The sequence below is a fragment of the Erythrolamprus reginae genome, chromosome 9 (assembly GCF_031021105.1).
Source record: "Erythrolamprus reginae isolate rEryReg1 chromosome 9, rEryReg1.hap1, whole genome shotgun sequence".
Classification (NCBI taxonomy): Eukaryota; Metazoa; Chordata; class Lepidosauria; order Squamata; family Dipsadidae; genus Erythrolamprus; species Erythrolamprus reginae.
Genome location: NC_091958.1, coordinates 26,497,855 through 26,517,174, shown reverse-complemented (window position 1 = coordinate 26,517,174; position 19,320 = coordinate 26,497,855). Strand labels below are relative to the sequence as shown.

At 50.7% G+C, this 19,320-nt stretch overlaps 1 protein-coding gene across 2 annotated transcripts; it reads left to right on the top strand.

Annotated features, from left to right (window-relative positions):
* The first annotated feature begins 547 nt into the window (after positions 1-547).
* On the top strand, positions 548-18,606 carry MMP15 (matrix metallopeptidase 15). 2 transcript variants are annotated; one of them, XM_070760617.1, is made up of 10 exons: positions 548-730; positions 835-983; positions 4,321-4,443; positions 5,392-5,699; positions 7,573-7,734; positions 12,029-12,213; positions 13,549-13,687; positions 15,475-15,625; positions 15,714-15,829; positions 16,531-18,606. In XM_070760617.1, exons 1-10 carry the CDS (start codon positions 632-634, stop codon positions 17,001-17,003), a joined length of 1,905 nt encoding a protein of 634 aa, XP_070616718.1. In that variant the 5' UTR covers positions 548-631; the 3' UTR covers positions 17,004-18,606. The 2 variants fall into 2 exon arrangements, with proteins under 2 accessions (XP_070616718.1, XP_070616719.1); XM_070760618.1 differs by lacking the exons at positions 548-730; positions 835-983 and adding exons at positions 1,628-2,166; positions 2,243-3,099.
* The last annotated feature ends 714 nt before the right edge of the window (positions 18,607-19,320 follow it).

Genomic DNA, 19,320 nt, shown 5'->3' with positions numbered 1-19,320 from the left:
TGCCAAATACGCTTAGAAGGGTTGCAGACTGGCTCTTGTGGTGCCATGGTGTCCAACTGTATTTGGGAGATTTCTTTTTGCATTAACACTAAACTTCTAGAATCTCTTGAAGTGCATCTTATGCCTGTACAGTATCTGGCCTGTGAAAGCCGCCTCCAGGTTGCAGGGAAGTTCAGGGTTTGGGTTAAAGTTGCCATTTGACCAACAGCTGCACCTGTTCAGAGGCAGCTCCTGCATGGCGGCTACTCTGGTGGGGCAAAAAGGGGGCCATCACCCTCTGCAGAACTCGATCATTGCTGTTGTAAACTTCCCTGAGTCTACGAATAACAACAACAACAATAATAATATACGAGCCGGGCCTCCGAGGGGGCTCCTCCAGCCCTCCGCGCACAGAAGCCGGGAACTGCGCGCCGAGTGAAGCAGCAGTGGGCCGGCAGCTCGCTGCGCCCCGGCCAGCCGTTAGGCGGCAGCCCCGTCCGCGCCTGCCGAGAGTCCAGCCCAGCCGGCCCGGCCAGGGGCGCAGCGGGCGGCGCTTGGCGGCTGCGGCGGGCGGGGCGGCTGCGGGACCGAGCCCCGCGCCAGCCCAGAAGGCCGCGGCGGGGACGGCCGCGCCAGCTAACTCAGCCCCAGCATGGACGGCGGGGCCCGGTGGCTGCCCCTCCTGCTGCTGCTGCCGCCGCTGCTGCTGCAGGGCTCGGCGGGGCCCGTGGAGAGCCAGGTGGAGGCCGAGGTGGGTGCAGGTCGGGGCGACCGAGGGGCGGGCGGCGGTCCGAGCGGCTTTCGCGCCAGCCGCACCTGCCATCTGCCTCCGGCGCAACTCTCGCTGCCTTGCAGGCCTGGCTGCGGTCCTACGGCTACCTGCCCGCCGCCCCGCAGCACCTCTCCCCGCTGCGCGCCGCCCAGAGCCTGGCCGTCGCCCTGGCCGAGATGCAGGCCTTCTACGGTATCCCCGTGACCGGCCGGCTGGACCCGGAGACACAAGCGTGAGTGCCGGCCCAGCGCCGCCGGGAGAGTTGCGGGGGGGGGGGGGGGGGGCTTCGGAAGCGCGGAAAGGCCCGGCGGCAGGTGGCCCGAAGGCCCCGCTCGGAAGCCCCCTCAGGGCGGTTGGAAGTCGGGCTCAGCCCGGGGAGGGCGCTGCGCTCCTGCCTTCCCTCAGAGCGGAGGGAGGGTCGGGCGGAGGAGCCTCGGGGTGCTTACGCGGGGTCAAGAGGTGGGGAGAGGACACCGCTGCCTTCCTCCCGCCGCCCCCGCCTGCCCTTGAGTCTGCCGGGGCCCTCGGACCACTGGTTCCCCCCCCCCCGGCTTTGTGGTGGCCCAGCAGCCAGAGGAGACTTGCCTCAGGCACCAGACCAGGGTCGCCTCAGAGGGCAGCAGCCCAGCCCTGTCCCACTTCTTGGCCAGAGCAGTTTCCCCCTCAGGGGAATGGGAAGGGTGGGTGGGTGGGGCTGGCGGACAATGTAAACAGAGCCTGGGCTTTCCCTGAAGCCAGGCTCCTTAGGGGGCTCTCTAGGCATTGGACAAAGCGGGCAGGGGCAGAATGGCCAACCTCGCCTGCCAGCTTGAGTCCAGGCAGCCAGACAGCTCTTGCATTCCTACTACTAGATGTTCACGTCTTTGCCCCGGTTGTGAGCGGAATGGATTTGATGAAGTTTCCTGACCATTGGGAGCGGTGGCCAGTTGGAAGAGAAGGAAAGTGGCTTCCTGTCACTGCGCTGTTTGCAAGTTTCGCCTGCTCACCCGTCTCACTCCTTCGTTACTCAGCTCTCTCGATCGTCTTTCCTTAAGCTTTATAGGATGGGAAGCAACAGAGATGGAGGCGGGCTGCTAAGGTGGGATGTTGCCGTGTGCTCGCACCTGAGTGCTAGCGGAGTCCAGCGCAATTCTGCTACTGCACCTGGGCAGGGAGTGAAATCGCGCACACTCAGGTGCGCCTGTGTTTCAGCATGCTAATTGTGGAGTCTAGCACAATTCTGCTACTGCACCTGGGCAGGGAGCGAAATCGCGTGTGGAAACGCAGGGACACCTGGACTCCGCTAGCACTCAGAGCCAGGGGGCCGAGCACGCGTCACCGTTCCACTTGAGCAGCACCCCCTCTGAACAGGGACCATCGTCAACTTGAAGCCTGCAGCCCGGATCCCATGTTAGTCACTTCAGATGGCATTCCAAGTGACAATTTGGAAACAAGTCATTTGTCCTTTATCCTCACCAGCATTTTTCTTCTTTTTTTTTTTTTTTTTTGGAGGTCTCTTCATAGGTTTTGAACTCAGGATTGTTAGGGATCATCACCTACCGCCTCTTATATTAGACCCAACAGACCATCTTTAAAGGACCTGCATAGTCAAAAACTTGGACTTGAAAGAGGAACATGAACATTCAATTGCTAATCAGGTTTATCAAATATGAATATTCAGCAATAGCAATAGAACTTAAGTCTTAAGACATATACTGCTTCATAGTGCTTTACAACCCTCTCTAAGTGGTTTAGAGTAATAATCTTGCTCCAAACAGTCTGGGACATTTTACCGACCTTGGAAGTGAACTTTGAACCTGGTGGGACTTGAATTGCCAAATTGCAGGCAGCCGGCACAGAAGTAGCCTGCAGTACTTCATTCTAACCACCGCATTACCCTATAATTTGGTTAACGTTTCTAGTTTTGTTGCCAATTTATCAAAGTATATTCTGATGTTTTGGACAAATATATAATGGTGCAGTTGAAGAAATCAGAAATCTTATCTTTGCTCAAGTCTAAAACGTTTTTGAGAAACCCTGCAGACACAATTTTTTTACAATGGGAAAACTTCTCTTGATCTTCCGCAGTTGGACTGTGGGTTACCAGATCTCTACAGAATGCCTATAAAAGTATAGTCTGTGTTCTCATGGCAGACATCTAGAAATAGGACGGGTGTCCAGTATTTTCTAAACTTTGGAAATTATTATAGAAACTCTGCAACATCTCTGTCAAAACTCCTAAAAAGAGGACTTAAGATGGTCCAAGAGCCAGCAGGATTACAGCATTTGAAAATCTTTTTCTGTCCGTGTTCAGACAGCCAGACTGCTCTTGTCCCTCTGTGAGGCAACCAAATGCATCCAGATCGAGGGTGAGGCATTGTTCTCTTTCTAGTTGGACTAGAAGACCTCCAAGGTCCCTTTCAGTCCTAGGATTCTACAAAAGGCCAAGTAGGCCTCCAGCCTTGGTACTCTATTCTGTTGACTTCTCCTAGCTCAGGGGTAGGCAAAGTTGGCTCTTCTATGACTTGTGGGCTTCAACTCCCAGAATTCCTGAGCTAATTATGCTAGCTCAGGAATTCTGGGAGTTGAAGTCCACATGTTATAGAAGAGCCAACTTTGCCTACCCCTGTCCTAGCTGAATGGAATGAGGACATTTTCCTTTAAGTGCTGCTTGCAATCAAGGCAGTTTTCCAGCAAGGAAGGCATCTCCTAGAGGGAGCAATCCCTCCAGGGCACTTTGGGCATGCAGAGATTACACCAGTAGGCTGTTGATTTGAGTTCTGAGCATGGCAATTTGGTTGCAGACATTTTATCACCATTTGAGGAGACATCACCAGTGTATTGCACGAGTGAAATCTCGGTTCCTCCAGACACTACCAAAAAACATTGAAACTCTAGAGAAAGTGCAGAGTTGAGCCACCAGGATGATCAGGAGACTAGAAACTAAAACATACAAAGAGCGATTGCAGGGACTGGGCATGGCCAATCTGGCATAGAGAAGGACCAGGAGAGACATGATAGCAATCTTCCAATACTTGAGGGGCTGCCATGGAGAGGAGGGGATCAGGCTGTTTTCCAAGTCACCTGAAGGCCAGATAAGGAATAACGGATGGAAGGTGACCAAGGAGAGATTCAACCTGGAAATAAGGAGGAACTTTCTGACGGTGAAAGCGATCAACCAGGGGAACAGAAGTTGCCTGCGGAGGTTGTTAGAGCTCCAACACTTGAGACTTTCAAAGGGAGACTGGCGGCCATTTGTCTGAAATGGTGTGGGGATTCCTGCTTGAATGGGGGGAGGGGGTTGGACTAGATGACCTACAAGGTCCCTTCCAACTCTAGTAATCTAATCTAAAAACTTCTCTGGCAAATCCCGGGAGAGTGCAGAAGTGGGGAATGGCTGGGCTGCCATCAGCTGTATAATGGCCAAGGGCAGGCCCAGAATAATGAGGGAACCCTGAGGTCAAAGGTCAGCCTCAGGGTGGTTTCGCTCTGCGTTCCTTCAGTTCTCCTGTTACTTCCTAAAAGCGTCAGCATGCTTGGAAATCCAGTGAGCTGCTTCTCTTCCCTTCCCTGATTGTTGTAACTTGTAGGTGGATGAAGCGTCCCCGTTGTGGAGTCCCTGACAAAATTGGGGCTCAGGTCAAAGCCAACATGCGGCGGAAGCGATACGCACTGACCGGGCGGAGGTGGAACCAGATGCACTTGACTTTCAGGTATGTCCAGCTGTGGAGGCCTGAAGCAGAGCTCCTGGGAGGCAGGAGCTGCTGTAGAGCACAGCTCCATTGCAGCTCTTTAAATGCGGAGTGAAAAGAGGTTCACATACATTTGTCTCCATGCCAGAATCTGATGGTTGCAAGGCTGGGATGATTCCGCCAAAGAGGTTTGCAGAGACAGAGGAGAAGGGCTGGAGGCAGGGAGGAGCCAAGCATTCACTTCAGGAGGCCATTCTTGGTTGGGGTCATTGTTTGAACATTTCCAAGACCAGCAGGGAGATTTCTTTGTTTTCCAGTAAAGTCTTTGAAGATTAGGAATCTTACCTTAGTCTGCGGATTTACTCTTGCATTTTGAATTTGAATTGTCCGAGGTGCACCTGAATTATGTCGATTGTACAGTCACAGGTTTGGTCCCTGCTGATTTTCCAGATGCTTGGAATAGCAGTGGTGTCTGGAGTCCCTGGAAGAAACATTCTTCCTGTAGATTCTCTTAAGACTCTAAAGGCTGAACAGATTTTGTGGCCTTCGTGGGAAATGGCCCACCTCATCAGATGCCCCATGCCCTGGTCAGAAAGGTGGCGGCTGAGATGATGTATTAGACCTGTACAGGAACTGAGGTTCAGTGGCGGAAAAATCCAAGCGACAAAGGTGAGGCCTGTGGTTTACAAGTGGGGATTCAAGGCCCTCTCCGCTCTCTGCCTTCTCTGGAAGCTCAGCCCTGTCCTCAGCCGCTCTTCTGCCACAGGACTCCTCTTCGCCTTTGCTGGAACCTGCTGTTCTCTTGCATCTCCCTTTCAGAAAGCTTGGGGGGCAAGGGGGGGTTGTCTTGCAGCCCAGACTCTGAAGCATGGGGAACTGAGAGATGGAGGGGCATTTCCAGGTGGGGCTGGAGGCAGGAAGATTTTTCTAGGGTTCCCACCCACACCACCCTTCTTTCTTTTCCGGCAGCATCCAGAACTACACGGAGAAACTGGGGCTCTTCCATTCCTACGACGCCATCCGCCAGGCTATCCAGGTGTGGGACCAAGTGACCCCACTGGTCTTCCAGGAGCTCTCCTACAATGACATCAGACAGAAGAGGAGACCAGCAGCAGACATCATGGTGCTTTTCGCCTCGGGCTTCCACGGGGACAGTTCCCCCTTTGATGGCACGGGGGGCTTCCTGGCACACGCCTATTTCCCCGGTCCTGGAATGGGAGGAGATGCTCATTTTGACTTGGATGAGCCCTGGACGCTGGACAAGAGGGACATGACGGGTAAGGAAGTTGTCCTGGGGAGGAGAGGGAGAGAGAGGAGCCTGGGAGGATAGGAGGAGCCACCACTAAGACAACAGGGATAATAAGTGGGGGTGGAGCCTATTCCGAGAAACTAGGTTGACTAGACAACCCCCTCCGTTCTGGGCACAGCCTTTGGAGTGAAACCCCTGATTCAAAAATCCTTTATTTTATGAATAAATCAAACTCTTTATTGATATAAGCACACATAGCGAAAAGCAGATTTTAAAAGGCCAGGAAAAAGGAGTTATGTCTCTTTGGAGCTAAATGTAAACAATGTCCAGAAAGGTGCCAAACTCGGCCTAATCAGCATTCCTGAGATAACAGAGTCCATTTATCATTTAAGCATATGAATTTTGCTCACCGGAGTCCTGGCAACAAGCATCCAGCTGAGAAATGAGTTTTGTTGAGGCAGAAATCATGGTTTTAAAGGCTTGTTCAATCAGACCCCTAGTCTCACATCACTTCCATTGAACAATATTGAAACTCCACACCCCAGTTGCCAAGATCCTCTGCCTTTATGCTGCCTGAAAGTGACATCATACCACAAAGAGGCTAAGTCAATACGCTTAATACCTTTTACTATGCAACTCCTCTCACCTTCTCATCAATCTTCTACATCAAGGATCTATCCACTGACTTTCCACTCTAATGTCTTCTTCCTCCTCTGACTGGGACCCCTCCCCTATTATCATATCAGCCCCCTCTAGTGGTTCCTCAGGCTCACTCAGGTCACTTTCTCCCTTACTCTTGCTCTCTGCTTCAGCCGGCAACTCCTCTGGCCCAGGGTATCCAGAGGGGCCTGGCTCATCCTCCTCAGAATCTGACATGACCTGAGGTGGACAAGGAGCACTCACAACACTCCCTAGTTTCCATGAGGATAAAAGTGAGGGTGGGGGTGGAGGGAGAAGCCTATGCAGACATGCAGGATTCACATGCAGACATGCAGGGAGAAGCCCATGCAGACATGCAGGATTCTATTTCAGTGGCTTTACAGTGAAATCATTCTGTCCTGGATGGCCTTGCTTTCTTCCTCTGGTCTACCTTGGAAGGGCCGATGGGAGGAAGAAAGAGGAATGGGAGGCTTGCGTGGGCCTCCGCCTGCCCAATCGGATAGATGGCACTTCCCAAATGATTCCCATTTATTCAGTCTTAAGGGAACACCTGTCTGGATTCAGGTGGTGAAGCGTCCTGGGTTTCTCTTTTCTTTTTTGCTTGGCTGTGTAGCTCTTCCATCCTCTTCCTTCCCTGAAGCCAGCTGCTGGCTGGAGTCCCAAGGGGTTGTTTGTTCGCCCTAGAGGTTCCTCTTCCAGTGCAAAGGGCCCCCTGTAACTGGGCAAGCGGGGGTCAGTGTGGTGCAGAATTTGGAGGCCTTCAGACTGTCAGGATTAAGCATATCCTGAGGTAATATCTCAATGCAGAAGGAAGGCCTACGTAGAGAATGCTGAGTCATTCTGAGGCAATTAAGCATGCAGCAACCTGAATAGGTGATAAGTATTTAGATACACAAGAGCAGCTCTCTCTCTCTGATCTCTGATCTTGCTCTGTGTGAAGTGTGCCCTGAAGTTGCTGTATTGATCTGTTGGTTCCTGTGAGTTATTTATTTTAGTTGAGATAGATATAGTGAGATACTAGTGTGGTGTATGTATAGTAAAGTAGAATACAGTTAGTAGTGTAAATAAAAAGTAAATATATTTTTTCAAGACTTCCTACTGCTGCTGTGTTTCATTGAAGACTTCAACTCCATATCTATTGGTCTGTGGCTGGCTGGTTGGGTTGGTTAGCTGGTTGGGCTGGCTAGCTTCCGAAAGTGCAGTTCTGATACAGACCCCACAGACTTTGCTGTTACCTACAGGGAACAATCTCTTTCTGGTGGCCGTCCATGAGCTAGGCCACTCCTTAGGCCTGGAGCACTCCAGCAACCCCAGTGCCATCATGGCTCCCTTCTACCAGTGGATGGATACGGACAACTTCAGGTTGCCAGAAGACGACCTTCGGGGCATCCAGCAGCTGTATGGTGAGTGGCAACCGAGTGATATTTTGGATGTATCTGGATGCAGGGTTCAGGTTTCAAAGTGGGGCGGGGGGATGCAGGATAAATGTTGAAAGCTGCATGGCAGCTATCTAAAGATGCTACATGACGATGCCTGCCAGGGACGCTGTTTCCTTCTTCATCTCCTGACCAGCAGGTACCAAGTGGAGATGATGCTCTTTGCAACCGTCTTCATGATATTTACCTTTCTATCTCGAGAACTGCCCAGCATCTGGCAGAGGCTGGAAAATATCCTGGCTTGGTGAGGGGTAAAATGTCTGCAAGGCAAACTGCCAAATTCAACCCTGAGCTCTTCGGTTGGAGGGGGAAATGATAGGGCACCCTGTGGTAGCCACTGGCTTGTTCCTTTGGCAGCTCTCCTCCCTGGGCATAATTTGGGTTTATTTCTCTTTGTGGGCAACCTGTGCCTCTTGGGCTACATTAGGCCTTCCTGGCATTCCTTTGTTATGTTGCATTTTTTATATAGAATTTTATTGGCCAAGTGTTATTAGACACACAAGGAATTTGTCTTGGTGCATATGCTCTCAGTGTACATAAAAGAAAAGTGCATCAAGAATCATGAGGTACAACACAATGATAGTCCACGTACAAATAAGCAATCCAAAAACATTTGGAACCAGTCAATATAAGTGGTAAGGGTACAAGCAACAGTCATAAAGTCATAAGTGGGAGGAGATGGGTGATAGGAAGGATAAGAAGACTAATAGTAATAGTAATGCAGCCTTAGTGAATAGTTTGACAGTGTTGAGGGAATTATTTATTTAGCAGAGTGATGTCATTCGGGGAAAAACTGTTCTTGTGTCTAGTTGTCTTGGTGTGCAGTGCTCTATATAGTCGTTTTGAGGGTAGGAGTTGAAACAATTTATGTCCAGGATGCAAGGGGTCCGTAAATATTTTACAACCCTCTTTTTGACTCGTGCAGTCTACAGGTCCTCAATGGAAGGCAAGTTGGCAGCAATTGTTTTTTCTGCAATTCTAATCATCCTCTGAAGTCTGTATCAGTCTTGTTGGGTTGCAGAACCAAACCAGACAGTTATAGAGGCGCAGATGACAGACTCAATGATTCCTCTGTAGAACTGTATCAGCAGCTGCTTGGGCAATCTGAGCTCAATATTGTAAATTGTAAATTTCCGTCTTTATCTTCTAACTACTTAATCCATTTCCTTTCCTTTTTCTTCTTCATGTTAACAGGCTAGCCACCTTCCTGGTTTGTTTACATGTTCAAAAAAGCTTTGTTTAGATGTTTTTATCTTGCCACATATTCAATTTACCCTCATATTGTTAATCTTTTTATTTTGCATCTTTTTGAAGCTTCTCTAGTTCCTTGTGCTCTTCTAATTTTTTTTCTTTATTTGTTTCTTTTACTCATATATGTCATGACTAGCCCTTAAGGGATATAGCATTGCTTCCAGCTGTACGGATTCAGCTCCAGTGATCTTAGAAGCCGATGTCTTAGAAGAACTTGAACGATTAAAGATAAATAAGGCAATGGGTCCAGATGGCATCCACCCCAGAGTTCTTAAAGAACTCAGATCTGTCATTACTACCCCCCTGACTGATTTGTTTAACCAATCCTTGTTAACAGGAGAAGTTCCTGAGGATTGGAGAATGGCCAGTGTTGTGCCTATTCACAAGAAGGGCAGTAGAGAAGAAGCTGGTAACTACAGGCCAGTTAGCTTGACATCAGTTGTAGTTAAAATGATGGAGACTCTACTCAAAAAGAGGATAAATCAGCACCTAAAAAACAATAACTTATCGGACCCAAATCAGCATGGCTTTACTGAAGGCAAATCATGTCAGACTAATCTCATTGATTTCTTTGACTATGTCACAAAGGTGTTGGATGAAGGTGGTGCCGTGGATATTGCCTACCTGGACTTCAGCAAAGCCTTTGATACGGTTCCACATAAAGAGCTGATAGATAAATTAGTGAAGATTGGACTTAATCCCTGGATAGTTTAATGGATTTGCAGCTGGCTGAAGCGTAGACATCAGAGAGTTATTGTTAATGGCGAGTATTCTGAGCAGAGTCAGGTTACAAGCGGTGTGCCACAAGGGTCTGTTCTGGGTCCTATTCTTTTTAATATATTTGTGAGTGACATAGGGGAAGGTTTGGTAGGGAAGGTTTGCCTATTTGCCGATGACTCTAAAGTGTGCAATAGGGTTGATATTCCTGGAGGCGTCTGTAATATGGTAAATGATTTAGCTTTACTAGATAAATGGTCTAAGCAATGGAAACTGCAGTTTAATGTTTCCAAATGTAAAATAATGCACTTGGGGAAAAGGAATCCTCAATCTGAGTATTGTATTGGCAGTTCAGTGTTGGCAAATACTTCAAAAGAAAAGGATTTAGGGGTAGTGATTTCTGACAGTCTCAAAATGGGTGAACAGTGCAGTCAGGCGGTAGGGAAAGCAAGTAGAATGCTTGGCTGCATAGCTAGAGGTATAACAAGCAGGAAGAGGGAGATTATGATCCCACTATATAGAATGCTGGTGAGACCACATTTGGAATACTGTGTTCAGTTCTGGAGACCTCACCTACAAAAAGATATTAACAAAATTGAACGGGTCCAAAGACGGGCTACAAGAATGGTGGAAGGTCTTAAGCATAAAACGTATCAGGAAAGACTTAATGAACTCAATCTGTATAGTCTGGAGGACAGAAGGAAAAGGGGGGACATGATCGAAACATTTAAATATATTAAAGGGTTAAATAAGGTCCAGCAGGGAAGTGTTTTTAATAGGAAAGTGAACACAAGAACAAGGGGACACAATCTGAAGTTAGTTGGGGGAAAGATCAAAAGCAACATGAGAAAATATTATTTTACTGAAAGAGTAGTAGATCCTTGGAACAAACTTCCAGCAGACGTGGTAGATAAATCCACAGTAACTGAATTTAAACATGCCTGGGATAAACATATATCCATCCTAAGATAAAATACAGAAAATAGTATAAGGGCAGACTAGATGGACCATGAGGTCTTTTTCTGCCGTCAGACTTCTATGTTTCTATGTTTAAGTGTGCTTTGCCTGTCTCCCATACTGTTTGTAATGTGATATTGCTCTTTTTGTTTTCTTTAAAACAGAATTGCATTTCTTTCTCTGTAAACTGTTGAAATTCTTTTTCATTCAATATTTCTGTAGTTGTTCAGTTTTTTGATGGTGGGCTTCTTCGGCACTGGGATGATAGTAGAGCGTTTGAAGCAGGAAGGAACATAGCAGATCTCTAGCGATTTATTGAAGATACGGGTGAAGATGGGGGCCGATTGGTCAGCACAGACTTTTAAGCAAGAAGGAGTTATCTTGTCTGGACCTGGCACTTTTCCTGGCTTTGTCTGTGAAACAGGTCTTGCACTTCCAACAGGACCGACACAGACTTCAGAGGAGAATCAGAACTGCAGAAAAAACAATTGCTGCCAACCTGCATTCCATTGAGGACCTGTACATTGCACAAGTCAAAAAGAGGGCTGTAGAAACATAGAAGATTGATGGCAGAAAAAGACCTCATGGTCCATCTAGTCTGCCCTTATACTATTTCCTGATTTTTATCTTAGGATGGATATATGTTTATCCCAGGCATGTTTAAACATATATCCATCCTAAGATAAAATACAGGAAATAGTATAAGGGCAGACTAGATGGACCATGAGATCTTTTTCTGCCATTAATCTTCTATGTTTCTATGTTGTGAAAATATTTACTGACCCCTCGCATCCTGGACACAAACGGTTTCAACTCCTACCCTCAAAATGATGATATAGAGCACTGCACACCAAGACAAGCTAGACACAAGAACAGTTTCCCCCCGAATGCCATCACTCTGCTAAACAAATAATTCCTTCAACACTGTCAAACTATTCACTAAGTCTGCACTACTACTACTAGTAGTAGTTTTTTCTCGTCATTCCTATCACCAATTTCCTCCCACTAATGACTTTAATTTGTTGCTTGTATCCTTAAGATTTTTATTAATATTGTTTCTTCATTGCTTATTTGACCCCTATGACAATCATTCTGTTTTCACCTCTTGATTCTTGACAAATGTCTTTTCTTTTATGTACACTGAGAGCATCTGCACTAAAGACAACCACACTTGGCCAATGAATAATTCTCTTCTCTACTCTACTCTTCTATATTGATAGCCATTCTCAGCATAGCATAAACCATAAAGAGGCTAACATTTAAAAGCAAGTGAGCCCCCCTCCCTCCCACCCTTGCTCTCTGGTGATCTGTGTGCTGGTCTTTCTTTTCCCCCCAGGGACGCCAGGACAACAGCCCACCAGATCCCTGCCGACTGTGGTACCCCGGAAGCCAGAGCAGAAGCCCCCAGACAGGCCAAAGCGGCCACCCCAGCCCGGCCCCCCTGACCAGCTTGAACCCAACATCTGTGATGGCGACTTTGACACAGTGACGGTTCTACGTGGAGAAATGTTTGTCTTCAAGGTGGCGCTTTTTGCTTTGCTCTTTGCTTCTCAGGAATGTTTCGTGATGGTGGGGAATCTGGGCAAGTCTGCCAACTGGGCACTCCTGTGCTGTGGGCGGAGGAGCTGGTATTTGCTTGCCTGGTTCCTGGCCTCAAACGAGGCCATCTCAGATGCCAGCTGGAGAGGGCTGGTCAGCCTGAGGCCCAGCCAGGTCCCTTCCTTTGTCCCTCACAGTCACCCACTTAGGTTTCTTGGGTACCTGCAAGGATAAGACGTGACCCCCTCTGGTCTCCTCTGGGGGACATTCATTCCGCAGTGACATTGTGATTCAAGTCCATCAGTTCTTGACCAGTCAAGAATCTGCCCAGCTCCGTTTGAAGGCCAGTCAAATTTGTGACCATAAATCACATCTGCTAGTAATGAATTCTCTAGAAGTGCTTCAACTGAAAAAGAATTGAGATCCCTGGGATGAAGACAGGCTCCGTGGGGGCCTTTTTCCCTGAAGGCTGAGAGCCATCGGTCAGGAGGATCCTTGGTCCTTTGTCCTTTGGGAAGGGGAGTCCCCATAGCTCTGGGCCCCTCTTACTTTTTTTTCCTCTCTGGCAAAAAGGTTGGAAAGATTTTTGCCACATTAGGAAAAGAAAGTGCTCCTCTGGGATTTCTGTGGGCCTTTTGCAGAATGCTGGTTTTCTGGATTTTTAAAAATCTGTCTGTCTGTCTATCAGTTTGTTTATTTATTTGTCAACAAGTGCAAGGAAACAGGACACATGGAAAAAATGGCACAAGTAAATGGATATAAAGAAGCAAAGCATAGCCATAAACACCTAATATATGTACATACAAATGGGTACAATAAGACAGGGACGATAGGCATGCTGGTGTGCTTATGCATGCCCCTTTATGGACCTCTTAAGAAACATCTAAGGTTCACAGTAGACAGTTTAAGGTAAAATGTATGTGGGTCAGGTAAAGTGTTCCAAGCATTTACTACTATTTTGCAGAAGTCGTATTTTCTGCAATAAAGATGTACTAAGCTTAGGTCAGAACGTAGACTGCATAGTTCAGCTATGGGGTGGGCGGAGCCGCTGGTTTTAGTGGAGGGGCAACCCTGCTAGGATCGCATTGCTGGTGAGGAGGGGGAGAAGTGGCCCCTTCGTGGGTGTTTGGGCCAAGCAGGAGGCAGAAAGAGGGATCGGCCTTGCTGCTTCCAGGATTACATTCTCCTTTGCTGCTTACTTTAATAATTCTGGTACCTTAATGCCATCCCAAGACTTCTTCCTCCCCTGGAGGAAGCCCAACGGAGGCACAACTGGTTTCCTCCCAAGTCAGTAAGTAGTTGCTTGCTTCTTTTCAGGGCCGCTGGTTCTGGAGGGTCCGGCATAACCGGGTGCTGGACAACTACCCCATGCCCATTGGGTACTTTTGGAGGGGACTTCCTGGAAACATCGATGCCGCCTACGAGAGGCAAGACGGGCTATTTGCCTTCTTTAAAGGTGAGGGGCTGCAGCTGTGGGCAGAGCTTTGACCGGGCCTGCTCAGAAAAATGGGCAGAGGCTCCTTCTATCGATTCAGGCTTCAGAGCAGCCTTTCTGGGGCCCTGGTCAGAGGGTCCCTCTGGGGCCAGGAAGCACAAGGGCCTGTCTTGTTCACAGGCACTTGACAGACTCCTGCCTTCAGTGGCACGAGTTGGAGTTAAGAACATAAGAACCTAAGAAGAGCCGTGCTGAATTGGGACAAAGCCCATCGAGTCCAGCATTCTGTGGCCCACAATGGCCCACCAATTGTCCATGGGGATCTTGAGCAGAAAGAGAAGGCAAAACCCTTTCCCTTGACCCCCAACAAATGGAATTATGCCTGCCTCAACCAACATAGAGACAGCACCTTTGGCTTTGCCTGTGTCCCTTCTGGCTGTCCAGCCACCCCCCATGCTAAACTCCTTTGGGGGAGCAAAGCTCACAGGACCACACCTGACCAAGATGAAAGTCCCAATGTCTAGGGGTGCCTGGGAACTGGCAACCAGAGAGAACCTCGGTGACAGAAAGGCAACTGGAATCACCCTGAAATCCTAATATAAGGCAACAGGTTCCCTTTGCTAACTATAGCTGGGAGTTGGTGTTCTTCAAGTAAATCACTTCTAAGATGGAGCCGATTAAGAAAGGAGAGACACCCTAGGAAAAAGGAGGAAGAGCAAGGCACATAAACAGGGCCTTTATCAGCACAAAATACTCAGGTTTGGGGTGAGGATGGACGAGAGGAACAGAAGCCGTATTCCTGCAGCAGTTATAGGTCGCCTTGCTAGGTTTAGATGTGGCGGCAGGAGGAACGCAAGATGGGGCCAAGGAAGAGTGGCAGCTGGGGGTTGAACTAGAAGATCCTCATGGACCTTCCAAGTCTTCCAAGGTTTTTCTGGCAGCTTAGTGAAAACAAAACCTTTAATGTTTTATCCACCTCTCAGAGATTTGATTCCAGGAAATCAGAGAAAACAGGATTTTGTGGTGTGAAATGGAGGGCCATTTTGGAGAAGGTCAGGTGGGCAGCTGGTTCTGAAGGGGAGGTGAGCCAGCCGCACAAAGGTGGGGGTTACTGTGCCTGGATCAGTCCGAACCTCCCTCCCTGGTGGGGGGGGGGCAGGGCCTCTTCTGTGCTGGGTTGCCTCAAGAGGCCCCATGGGAAGGAGAAGAGTGGGGGCAGCCCAGAGGGCATCAACTGGGAACCAGGAGGCAGGAGAGGTCAGTTGCATGTTTGGCCTGGAGGGGAGGGAGATGACACGGGAGCTGCCTCCAGAGGGGGCAGAGCAGGGCAGCCCTTGGTCCCTCCAGAGGACTAGAAGGCTGTGCTGTGCGGGGGACCGATTGGGGCTCAACCACCCCTGGAGACCTGCACCGCCCCCACCCTCCTGGCCTTCCGGGAGGCCTTAAAAACATGGCTTTGCCGGGCAAGCCTGGGGCCGTTGAGCATTGGCACCCTGCTCCGGCCTAGATATGATTGTTTTAGTACTGGGGTTTTAATTGTTTTATATCGTTTTACTGTTGTATGCTGCCCAGAGTCAGCCTATAAATTTAATAAAACTTAAATTTAAACTTCTTTGGGGGAGGGGAGTGTGGCAAGGCCTGAGGCCAGAGGAGGCGTTTCAGCCGCCAGCATCACCCCAATCTGCCAGAGACGTTGGGGTTCTCTTTCCCCTGGCGGATGCTGCAAGGGCTCTCGCCTCCCCCCTACAGACACCTCCCTGGTGCCCTCCCTTGGGCCGGCCTGATTCCCCTGCCTGTCCTTCCTTCAGGCGGTCAGTACTGGCTCTTCCGAGAGGCCAACCTAGAACCGGGCTACCCGCAGCCCTTGAGCAGCTATGGGCTGGGCCTTCCGCACGACAGAGTGGACGCTGCGGTGTGGTGGGAGCCCACAGGACACACGTTCTTCTTCCGAGGAGACAGGTGGGTCGTGGTGGGTGGCACAGTGGCCGCCTCTTTCTCTTCCTCTGGCGGGCTTCCCTTCATGGCGGGCCCTTTCCTGTCCATGCAGGTATTGGCGCTTTAACGAGGATGGGAGCTCCGTGGGCCAAGGCTACCCAAGGAAGGTCAGCGTCTGGGCGGGGGTCCCTGCTGCCCCCAGGGGGGCCTTCCTCAGCCCTGATGCCGGTAAGTACAGCAAGAAGCCGGCCCGGGAAATGGAAGGGGCAGGAGAAGGGGGCAAAAAACTGCAGATGGGCCAGAGTGGGGCCGGGGGGAGCAGCTTCCGCAGAGTGGGTGGGAGCCTGGACAAGGGAGAAACTCCCAAGGGACGGAGGAAGCCTTGTCAAAGAATTGGAGGCAATCGGAGAAACATCCATTCATTTTTGAAAAAAACTAGCATTTGCTTAACGCCTGCCCTGCATAAAGTGGGCTCAGCTTTCTTAGAACTCTCCTCCATTTGGGCTGCTTTCAGCCACCCGGCCGCTTTCAAGTCTTTGGGACGCAGGGTCTGTGAGTGAATCGTACTCGTGTCTATGTCCACTTGTCCTTAAGCCGGAGAAAAGCAACCCGGTTTAATAGCCATCAGGTGTCAAATGTTGGCCCAAAGCAGGGCTGGTCCTTCTGTCTTGGCTGGACCTGGGTGAACACGGCCAGTGGAGTCCTTCCCACCTGGCACCCCCTCTGCTCCCCCTCCCCCTGCCGCCCTTCCCCTCGAGGGCAGAGGGCCTGCTGGAGCCACTGGCAGAACAGCCCTTCCAGAGGTCGGGGTGGATGGGTGTTAGACTGGAACAGCTGGGCTTTGAGAAATACATTCAGTCCAGAGGTGCAACCCCCCAGAGCCCTGCAGCTGCAGCCCTTCCTGACCCATTGACCTGCTTCTCTCCCAGCCTACACCTATTTCTATAAGGGCAGGTTGTACTGGAAGTTTGACAACGAGCGGCTGAAGACGGAGCCCGGCTACCCCAAGTCCATCCTGCGGGACTTCATGGGCTGCCAGGAGGAGGTGGCTGTGGAGCCGGAGCCTGGCCATCGCTGGCCGGACACAGGAAGGCCCCCCGTGCAGCCTCGGCAGGACAAAGAGACGGAGGACGACGGGGCTGCAGCCCCCCACCCGGGCCCCAAGGAGGAGGGGGAGGAGGAGCCTGTGGTGGAGAAGGCGGGAGAGGCGGGAGGAGGGGACGTGGACATTGTGGTGCACATCAACGACTACCCGCTGACGGTGAGCGTCGTCATGGCGGTGGTGCTGCTGCTCCTGCTGCTCTGCGTCCTGGGCCTGGTCTACGTCATTGTGCAGCTGCAGCGGAAGGGCCGGCCCCACGTGCTGCTCTACTGCAAGCGGTCCCTGCAGGAGTGGGTCTGACGCCGGAGAGCTGCTGTGGGGCAGGGCCTGGAACAGGCAGGGCCTCTCCTCCTGGCCCCTCCTCCTGGGAACATGGCCACCTGACAGACTCTGGCCCCACTTTGGCAGGGAAGTTCCAGGGGCCCTCCTGTGGGGCGCCGCCCAGTGCCGATGCTGACGGTTGAGCCGCTTCTGGCTGGAGGGATTATCGGCCTGATCAAGCAAGGAGGAGATGAGTGGCCGTCAAAGCGTGGTAGCTTTTTCCTGTTGGAGATGAATCCTGTGGTTCTTGCGCTGAGATCCTCCATCCACGGGGATCCAGGGGATCCGGGCTTCACTGCTGAAGTCTGTGGAATCTTCTGCATGTGTCCCAGAGACGTGTTTGGATCTGCTGGAGACAGGAAGAGCCCCCTCGTGCCATTTGCAGCAGCTGGTCTTGGCCATCAGTGGCTGGTCGGCCAAAGGCAGAGGGTGGGGCTGACATCCTGGAAACCTGGATCTATTTTTGTACCTTCTTTCTTCTAGAGCCTCTTTGGTTACAAAGCTAAGCCTGGAGTATTTCTTTCTACTGTAATAATACTTCTATTCCTACTGGTGATATTTACTTCTGCTTGAATTGCTCGGAGACGGGGCTCAGGCTGAACAGGGGCTTCAGGCGAGGTCTGCTTGGGTCACCCCTCCCAGCCTTCCCCGTCTTTCTGCTCCTGGAGGTTTCTCTGGAGTCGCTCCTTGGTAGGCCCCCAGGCCGGGCCTATTGCTGGCTTCCTCAATCTGCCTCGCGCCCTCGGGAGGGGCAAGGTGCAGCTCTGCACGAGGAGGGGTCTTTGGGCAGCCCCCCAGCAAGCCAGGAACAGGGGGATGAGAGAGAAAGGGCCCTTCTCCTGGATCTGTTGGCTATTGATCCGTCGTGTCCAGGGACTTGAATGGCCACCAAATCCATTGAAGCCATGAAACTTTGGGGGAGGGGGAAGGTCCCTGGGCAGTGGCAGGGGGAAGGAACCGCCTGCCACCCAGCAGAATCTACCCCCACAGGCTTCTTGCCAAAGAGGAGGTCTTTGTGGGAGCAGGTCAGCAAGACTGCAGCTGCCAAAAGAATTTCCAAGCCATTGGCTGGGCTGCGGCTTCCCCCACCCAGAAATGCTCCGGCTGTGTTGCATTTCTCTGCCCATCTGGCTATACACACCCACCCACCCGCCCACCATCACCTGGCCTGCCTTCTGTGCTTGGCTACATCCGGTCTTCAGGGAGGAGGCCGGGCTGCAGTGGCCACCCTGACAAGCCAGGCCCAGCTATTTGCCCCCTCACCTCCCTCCCTCCCTTCCTTCTGCTGCCAAACATCCCAAGGAAGTCTTCTGTTAAAGGCTGAGGGTCTTGGAGAATGACTGCCTCCTACAGCTCCTCCTTCCTTCCTTCCCCTCCCCCCCGGGGGGGCTGCCAATCGATCTGCTGCGGATAATATTTGGCGTATTAGGGAGAGCAGCCAGGTTGAGAAGCATTTTCTGTGCACTGAATCCAGCAGCACATCTGCTGATTGGGGAGGCTGGAAGAACTGATCTATGTCACACGCATAAACACGCAAATGGTCATCATTCACAGGCTGTCAATAAAAGTCATTTGTGCTGACGCTTTGTGTGAGCTACTTTTTCTTCTGCGCGTCCTTGAGCTAGCGGTCTTTCCCAAGAGCAGGGGTTTGCAACCCACGGCTCTGGAACTGCATGTGGCTCTTTCATCCCTCTCCTGGGACTCCCAGTCACACAAAATATGCATCACAACCCCCAATGTGCAACACCAGCCAGCAGCAATTTATTGAGCTTTTTGACCCATCTTTTTTTTTTTTCAAATTTCAAAATGTTTTCATTGCATGTAGAAATAAACATTTGTTTCCTTTGTAGCAGTTCACAAATGCAACACACTATCATATGTAGCATAAAGGTGAAAAAAAAATATCTGCAGTGTTAGCTTCAGATGTCAAAAAGGTTTTGTGGCTCCCAGTGTTTTTTTTCCCGTGGGAACAAGTCCAAACCACTCTGGAGTACAGTGGTCCCTCGATTATTGCGAGGGTTCCGTTCCAAGACCCCTCGCGATAATCGATTTTTCGCGATGTAGGGTTGCGAAAGTAAAAACACCATCTGCGCATGGGCGCCCTTTTTCATGGCCGCGCATGCGCAGATGGTGGAGTTTGCGTGGGCGGCGGGGAAGACCCAGGGAAGGTTCCTTCGGCCGCCCAGAAGCTGATCTGCTCGGCAGCGCAGCAGCAGCGAGCAGACGAAGATCGGGGTTTCCCCTTTGCGTGGGCGGCAGGGAAACCCCGGTCTTCGTCTGCTCGCTGCTGCTGCGG

Excerpts from the sequence above, each read along its gene's own strand:
- MMP15 (XM_070760617.1), top strand. The coding sequence starts at position 632 with ATGGACGGCGGGGCCCGGTGGCTGCCCCTCCTGCTGCTGCTGCCGCCG. Across the intron at positions 984-4,320 it reads CTGGACCCGGAGACACAAGC|GTGGATGAAGCGTCCCCGTT; the intron begins GTGAGTGCCGGC and ends TGTAACTTGTAG. Across the intron at positions 4,444-5,391 it reads CAGATGCACTTGACTTTCAG|CATCCAGAACTACACGGAGA; the intron begins GTATGTCCAGCT and ends CTTTTCCGGCAG.